Source organism: Protopterus annectens, chromosome 4.part1, assembly GCF_019279795.1.
Source record: "Protopterus annectens isolate FY-2018-M chromosome 4.part1, PAN1.0, whole genome shotgun sequence".
In the NCBI taxonomy this organism is placed as follows: Eukaryota; Metazoa; Chordata; order Ceratodontiformes; family Protopteridae; genus Protopterus; species Protopterus annectens.
The window spans coordinates 941209743-941218255 of record NC_056734.1 but is presented as its reverse complement, the minus strand read 5'-3'; the positions used below and the strand labels follow the sequence as shown (position 1 = coordinate 941218255).

At 36.9% G+C, this 8513-nt stretch overlaps 1 protein-coding gene across 1 annotated transcript; it reads right to left on the bottom strand.

Moving 5' to 3' along the window:
• Positions 1 to 202: 202 nt before the first annotated feature.
• LOC122801347 (putative uncharacterized protein DDB_G0275317) lies at positions 203 to 1351 on the bottom strand. Its single transcript, XM_044070886.1, has 2 exons — positions 791 to 1351; positions 203 to 706 (listed from the first exon to the last, which is right to left on the bottom strand). The coding sequence occupies exons 1-2, from the start codon at positions 1349 to 1351 to the stop codon at positions 203 to 205; spliced, it is 1065 nt and encodes a 354-aa protein (XP_043926821.1).
• Between the last annotated feature and the right edge of the window lie 7162 nt (positions 1352 to 8513).

Below are 8513 nucleotides of genomic sequence, written 5' to 3'. Positions count from 1 at the left end.
ACCGCTAAGTTCAATTTTCTGACAAACAGTTTCAAGTCAAGAACCAGGTGTTCCAAGCTAGAAGGTTTACTGGGAACAAATGTGTTACCCTTTGCTAGGAAGTCAACTAGCACGGGGTCAATGTGCAAGGAAGAATAATTAAAGATTTTAAAATCCCCTGTTGAATTCAAGAGAATGTTTACCCCCAAAGGGAGTATAGCCCCTATCTCTTGAATCTGTTGCTGTGTTTGTTCTTCTGGTTCTTCTGCATGTTGTTGAACTTCTTCAGAATTGCTCCTAAGTCTTTGGTTACACGAAAATTTTGGTTGGAATCACTTCTATTATTCATATTAGTGCTGTGTGTAGTTGTCCCGTTACTGTTATTGTAATTTTGGTTACGAATTCTTTCACTACGTCTCAGGGTGTTGTCATTGTTGTCAACTACAATAGAATTAGGACTACCCATGTTGCCAAGGGTAGAATCCGCATTGGTGTTAAGCAAAATTTGTGTATTCCCACCTAGTGCTGCTGCTGACTGTGCACTAGATGGTTTAGGATAAGCAGTGCCAGTATCATAAGCTTGTCGGTCTCTATTGATCTTCTTAAGCTTATTTGTTTTAAGTCTCTCCAATAGCTGATCTATACTAAAAAAGCTTCTTTCATAATCGAACTTGTATCTCAGGAAGTCCAAGTCTGTAGTGATCTCAGTGTTCAAAACAAAAACTTCCTTAATCAAAGTTTCAATATAAAGGTTTTAATGTTTAATCGTTAAGCTCATTAAGTCAAAGCCTTGTTTGTCAAACAAAGATACCAGTTCAAGATGAAAAGGTGAATCAGCAATTAAACCGGTGAGGTATTGATGATAGCGCAACCCTTTAGGAACAATGTGTTGATCAAGGCAAGTATTAAAATACATGACTTCTAGTTGGAGCTTTTTCATTTTTAGTAATTTATTATCAAACAATTTTAGTTTGTCACTAATAGTTTGTAAACCAACCTGCACATTGTTTGAAGAACTAGCCAGTCGCTCACTGTTTAACCCATTCACAAACGACAAGTTAGAAGTGTTCGTAACCCATTCACTGAATGTTGGAGCGCCAATAAACCCTGTCCTCCCTTGTATCTCTGGTTGTAATTGTAGTCCAGTGGGTTGTTGTCGACTACCCTGTAGTCCAGCTGAAAAATTATTCCCTGGTGGCCCTTGTGCTGCTGGAATAGAGTTGTCGTTTGAATCTGTCAAACAGGTTGCAGCACTACCTGATGGACCAACTCTAAGTGGTGCATTAGTATTAAAGGAACCCCTTCCATAATTGAGAATGTTGTCTTGTTGTCCATCACCCCTACTAGCTTGTTGTGAAAGGGATTTATCCATTCAGTCCAACCTAGTAGAAAGTGAATCGAGCCGTTGGTTCATAAGGTCCAAAAGTGAGGTTAAATTAAGTGGTTCTGTTTGGGGTTGCTGTGAATTAGACAAGTTCGGACTCACAGGACTGTTGGAAGCACCAGACGCCATGAGACAAACCAAAAAACAAATTGATAATCCACAAAATCCGACTAATAACTGTAAGCCAAGGAACTTGTAAATAAAATACAAATTTATTCTTATCGAATGAAGCGCTATACAATGAGGCTACCCCTTACAGCTGATACAATCTTTGGTAACAGAACTGAGACTTAAGAGACAGTTAGGTGTAGTTAAACCTTTACTTAGTAATTTTGCAAACACAATAAATGTTGAGGTAACGAACTTGATAGAGGGCAGCACTATTAGTAACCGCACATTGACAGCAGAAGTAACAACTGGGGAGACAACTAAAGAATTTCAAGCTAGTTTCATAACTACTTTCAGTAATGACAGTCAAATGGTCAGATTTATCTTGAACAAAAATTGGGAATTAATCTTACTTGATAGATCTTTGACCATTAAACTTGGACAAGCGCCAAACCTTGTCTTTAGGAAAGGAGCAAACCTGAAAACTTTGCTCGAAAGAAAGAGTATGGGACCCCTGTCAAGGCAAGTAGGAATGACTACATGCGGTAACTGCAGAACATGCAGACACATTGAGATAGGGGAGAGTTGTGTTGTTAATGGTAGGACTTTCAAGTTGAGGTCTAAATACAACTGTAACTCTAAGCTTGTGGTTTATGTGGCTAGGTGCCAAGCATGCTAAGCCTTCTACATCGGTAAAACCGAATGTAAGCTAAAAGATAGAGTATACGAACACACATATGCTATAGAAAAGAAAAAAGATGATAATCCATTAGCAAGACACCTTATTGAACACAGTAACCACAAGTTTCTTTTCAAAGTTATAGACCATGTGAGCTTTGATGTCAGAGGTGGACCATTTAACTTGATGCTCGAAGAACGTGAGCTGTTATGGCAGGTGAGACTAAATGCATTTCTAAGTCCTGGTCTGAAGGATGCCTGCAATATTGCTTGCCTCTTAAAGTTAAAAAGTCTAAATAGATGAAGCAGGAACTTTGTAACTTACAACAATGTGTTATTGATTATGTTTATTTAGTAGTTTGGCGATTTATAACTAGAAGTATTTTTGTAGGGAAGCCCTTAATAGTTTTTTTATAAACATCAAACCTCTTATAAACCTTAAATATTTGTACTCTAAAAAAAATGGCCTTGACCAATGGTCAATTTCTGACTTCTTGAGATAGTCGCTTGTTAGCATTTTTTAAGTACAATTTGTACAAACGTATTGGTTATTAATGTATTTTTAACACTTTTACTTGTATTGTCAAATTGAGTTAACTGACAGCATAGAACCAATCCTGTCTGAGTTGTTGGTTGACAATTTCTGACTTCTTAGGATTGTTATTCAACCAGGATTGCCATAAGTTTAACTTGTTTAACTGTAGCACTAATTGATTTATTCTTTATTATTAAGCAGTCGATATTGACTGCTAAGCGTAGTTAATCTTCTTAGCTTAGATTAAGTTTTATCAGTCTGTTGAACGTTGTACCAGCATGCACAATGTGTTTTATTACTGCTTTTTATATGTAATATCACTTTAAATATGAGCAGGCTCTAGAACAGCAGCACCAGCTGATGCTGATCACATGACAAGAGTAAGTTGTTTTAAGTGATGTGTGTATTTCACAAAACTGTTTTGAATCTGAAGAAGTTGACACATTTGTGCCAACGAAAAGTGCTTCATTCGATAAGAATAAATTTGTATTTTATTTACAAGTTCCTTGGCTTACAGTTGTTAGTCGGATTTTGTGGATTATCAGTTTGTTTTTTGGTTTGACCAGTATGATATGCAAAACCCTGAGAGCCACAATGGATCTTATCAAAAATGACACTTGAGGTCCAAATCATAGGGTCATACCATACATTTACATTCATTTGTGGTCCAGAGGATATCAAGGAATGCGCACACCTTTATATTAAACAAGTGCTTTTTTGACCAAGACATTTATCAAACATGCTTTTGAGTTTATGAAAATATGCATATGCATTTGCTTTAGAAGGAAGTTTTCGCTGGAGTCTAGGAATATACTGCTTATATTATAGGTCTGCTAACACTAAGCCAGCACATATGGAATATTCATGTTTATGTGTCCTATCATTAGCATTTACTTTTATCCCCAGGGGCACTGTTATTATCTTTTATACAGAGTTAATCTCTTATCAATCAGCTTGTAACCCTGAAGAGCAGTTTAACTTCTTGTAGGATGGCATTATTTTGTAAACCTATGCTGTACACTTTCCAGCAAGTTAATTTCAGGGACTGTATAAACGAAGATATATAAATATATATATATATATATATATATATATATATATATATATATATATATATATATATATATATATATAGTCTATATATATATATATATATATATATATATATATATATATATATATATATATATATATATATATATATATCCATATATATATATATATATATATATATATATATATATATATATATATATATATATATATATATGTGTGTGTGTGTGTGTGTGTGTGTGTGTGTGTGTGTGTGTATGCATGCAGGGTACACAGTTTTCAGAGCAAAAGTAATAAGGCAGCATGTCTAGCAGACATCATTTGAAATATTAAACCTAATTTTCTGAAAGCTGTTTTTACTGACATTTTTTTTTCATTTTAAGAATGTATATTATAAACAATCAAGTCTTTCATCAGATTTGGTACTTTGAACTTTTCTTTTTTTTAGCAAAATTGAACTTTTAAGTTTGTAAAAGCAAATTATATCTTTTTGTATTTCCCTCCATAAGTCATAATTCTTAAATTCAATTATTTATTTTTCCAAGGTGATGGCTGACTTTCTTAAGATCCTGCAATATAGTAATGACTTCACTCAACTTGATGTTGTCTATGTAACAATTGGAGGATAAAGGTAAGAAACAGAAGTCTAAATGAACAATACTGGTCCAATGCAGAGCCCTGCTGATACATGAATAAACTTCACCTTGCATAGAATATATACCTAAAAGGAATACCCTCCACATTCTCTTGTTTAGTCAAAAGTGAATCCATCTAATCCTGCATGGTAAACCCACCATGATATGAAACTGTTGATAATTATGCAGTGTGGTAGGGAAATGAAAGCTTCAGTTTAGTTAACATAAACACCAAGTACCGAGAAACAATTGTTAACATCAGTGCTTGCAACCGCTTAAAAGTAAATAATAATACTAGTTGTAGCTGCTTTACCTTCTGCTTTACCTTCTAAGAAGCTGTACTAGTTTAGGTTTGCATAGAATACAGTTTAGAATACAAGACATTTGGGTAGATATGAAACGGTGTGGGTTTCCTTAGGAGAAATCTTGTTTTCTGAACCTTTAAGCTTTCTCCAAATGGTACCAGCCTCAATTGATGAATGACAGAAAGGGCATGATTATTATCTTGAACATGATAAGGTATTCATTGCTATTCTATGTAAAGTAAGAACTGATAAATTCAGAAACCTATTAGTGACTTAGAAACAAACAAAAAAGAAAGCATAAAAAAGTTTAAAAATTATTGCAGCATTCCACAGCAATAAAAAACTATGTTAAGGATTACTCAGATAAAAATGACATATCAACAGCTAAAAATGAAAAAAAAGAATACTTTTACTATAGTGAAAAATGTCAATAAAAATAAAGTTGCAAAATAAAAAATAAGCTGTGACATATGGAAAATACTGCCAGCCCAGCTATCTCGAACTTTGTAAATAATTCTATGTCATGTGTGAATATGGATACAATTTATACAAAACTGTATGTTATGTACTGAACTAAAATGTAACCACAGTGTACCCTGGTGAAATATAGAAGATTAACCTGAAAAACTTAAGAATAGTTGAGGTTACGTTACTTTATAGCTGGGCCATAAACAAATGATGTTATCTCTCAGTTTCAGTTCAGTAGCACACACAATGTCTAGAGGTAGGAGTTTTTATATTGTCTTGAAAGAAAAGTAATTACTAGGTTTAAAATGTAAAAAAATGTTTTATTGCTTTATGAATTCCTAGCAGTTGTACATCTGAAAGATATGTATTTTTAACACAGAGATGGTAGTTTCTGTTTAGCCTGGGAACTAGAGTCAGGTGACAAAGAGTGATGTCATCCAAGCTAACCCAGCAGTAATGTTTGATATTAATTTAAGAACTCTCTCAGAGACTGGTCATTTTGTATTTTGTCTTGGATCTAGCAAGAGCATCTAGCAAGAACATCCACTCGTCATCGCCGTCTGCCTTTGCCTTGCTCTTTAAGTAAATTATTAGGCCATGGTATCTCTTTTTGATATAGATAGGAATATAGTAAATATCAGTTTAGATGGTTTCTGTATTTATTTGAGACTGTCCTGCAATGTTGCTTTAAAATATTTCCTGTGATTCTGAACTCTGAAGTAACTGTGTTTGTTCTTGAGTATTGTTATGTTCTTTTATTATTTATTATTAAATATATTTAAACCTATCTTTGTGGCTGATATTTCTGAGACATATTTAAGCTTTTAGAGTAATTGCATTTGTATTTGGTGACACTGTACAGGCCACTCCTAAATAGCCTTGCAAGGCTTGGTCAACACTACCATTTGGATAATAGTAACATCACACAGTAGGATTAGACACCCTTTGTAGGGGCCTTATAGTAGTTGATAAGTAGGGGCTGGTGGCAGTGATAACTACATTTTACTCTGGGCATAAGTGGACATAGCTAGTAAACCTGTGCCAGCCTTTCCCAGGTGTTAAGTGTGTGTGTTTGTATATAAATCAAATATCAAAGTGTGTATGTGCAGGGACACAAAGCACTGGTTGGACAGAGATGATGCTGGAAGTCTTGGCTTGAACCCTCAGCTGAGATCTTAACCCTATAGCTGTGCCACTGAGGAGTCTTATTTGGGATCTGAAGAAAGAGGGAAAAACCAGCCCCAGACTGACTGTGATCTCTGTGTGTTCTTAGGGGAAATTGTACTTTACTGTGTGTGTATTTGTCATCCTCCCAATGTGTATATCCCTCACTGTTGCCAGAGGTGAGGATTGAGGCTCCTTGATTACTGGACCAGTGCAGGGGCATCATATATTAATTGGTTGGCAGTGGTGGGATATCCACATCACATATTAATTCACTGACAGTGGTGAAATAGCCACATCACATATTAATTGGCTTGTAGTGGTGCAGATATTGAAATCCTGTAGCCCGTATACAGTGGTCACTGAAGGTGTTTGTACTCTCAACCATGCAATGAACATTCAGAGTTTCACATCACAATTGTATTCTTTTTTTTGTTAGCTTAGTTAGTCAGGGAGAGCAGTCAAGCATGTCAGTAGAGGAGTATGGCAAGCTGATAAAGAGCCAGTTGACTGAAATGTGCCATGCTAAAGGACTCATGCATGCCAGCCTGACTAAAGCAGACATGATTGCAGCTTTAGTCACAGCTGCATCACAGAATACCAACCAAGAGGACAATTAGACTAGCCTTGGAGGTGTACAACTCTCACAAAATAGACTGTTCAACTTTTCAACACAGGACTTAAAAATATGTCTGGAGTTAAAGACACTTAAGCTGGAGGCCAAGCAATTGGGAATAGAAGTAGCAGAGAGACTGAGACATCTGGAGGCTGAGGAAAATGAGAAACTGCAATGTTGAAAGGCTGAGGAAAATGAGAAACTGTGACGCCTGGAAGCTGAGGAGAAGGAGAGGCAGAGACAACATGAAAAGGAGATGCTGACTCATTCCCAAAGTAATGGAGGTAATGGGGAAGGGTGTAATTGAACCCCAGAAGCAACAACAGTCAGTAAATTTCTTCCACAATTTACAGAGGGGCATCATTTTGATAGTTTCATTCATATGTTTGAGAGCGTATATAAACAGTATAATGTTGACCAAGGGCTCTGGGTATGGTTCCTGAACCCCTTACTGCATAGTAAAGCTGTAACTGTTATTTCTACATTGTCTGATACTGCTGTAAAGAATCATTTTTCAGAAAGCTTTGCTTTAACATCTGAAGCTTATAGAAAATTTTTGCGAGCATAGACACAAGGCAGACGAAAGAGTGTGTGAATATATTGATGAACTAAAAACTTATTTTCATAGGTGGGTGAGTGGATGTCAGGTCACCACTTTTGAAGGGCTGGCAGACCTTTTGGTGAGGGAACAAGCCTTAGCACTTTGCCTGAGGACATGAGAATCTGGTTTGCTGATAGACAATGAAATACTGCAGATGAGTTGGGGAAGAAGGGAGACCTATACCTAGCAAGCAGGGCATCACTGCACAGGAAAGGGACAGCCAGTGCTACTCATGGGTCTATGGGAACCCATGGTGGACAACCCAGACTGCCCCAACAGAATCCACTAGTAGTAGTGGAAGCCACTAGTCCAGGTACACATACAGGAACAAGGGTTACATGTTTTAAATACAACCAGTGGGGCCATGTAGCATATAGATGCCCATGGAAGTAAGATGCAGAACAAAATTTGGGAGAGCCAGTAAGTGAGAGTAATAAAATACCAACAGTAGGCTGTCTCAAAACAACAAGGGTACCAAACTACCACAAGAGGTTATATCCTATCTTAGTGAATGGGAAAGAGGCCATTGCTAAGAGTGACACAGCCTCTGACATAACCACTGTGAAGCCCGGAATGGTTACAGAGGACCACTGCTTGCTTGGGCACTCTACTTCAGTCAGAGCTTTAGGAGGGACCCCATTCTAAATACCTTTGGCTGGGGTTCACCTTGACTGGGAGGGTGGAAAAGGAGCCAGCAAGTAGGTGTGTTTGAGGCTGTCCATGAATATGTCCTGACAGAAAATGATTTTGATAAAGTAGTACTGTTTGTGCATGCAGTTACATGCATTCAGACTTGGAGACAAGTATGTGGGTTTGGTAGCCTGGGGGAGTCCCAGACAGACTGAACACTTCTAGCCAGGATTGGTGAGGTGGTTACTTCATAGATGGAGCTACCCTGCAACAGTGAGACTGTAGGTGAGCTACAGATGTTCCCTTGGACAGAGTGACTGCAAGGGCAGAGCTGAGTAGTAGTACCCAGATTAACAG

Coding starts and splice junctions, on each gene's coding strand:
- LOC122801347 (XM_044070886.1), bottom strand. CDS start 1,351: ATGGATAAATCCCTTTCACAACAAGCTAGTAGGGGTGATGGACAACAA. Junction 707..790: donor CACCTTTTCATCTTGAACTG/GTATCTTTGTTT, acceptor ACTTTGATTAAG/GAAGTTTTTGTTTTGAACAC.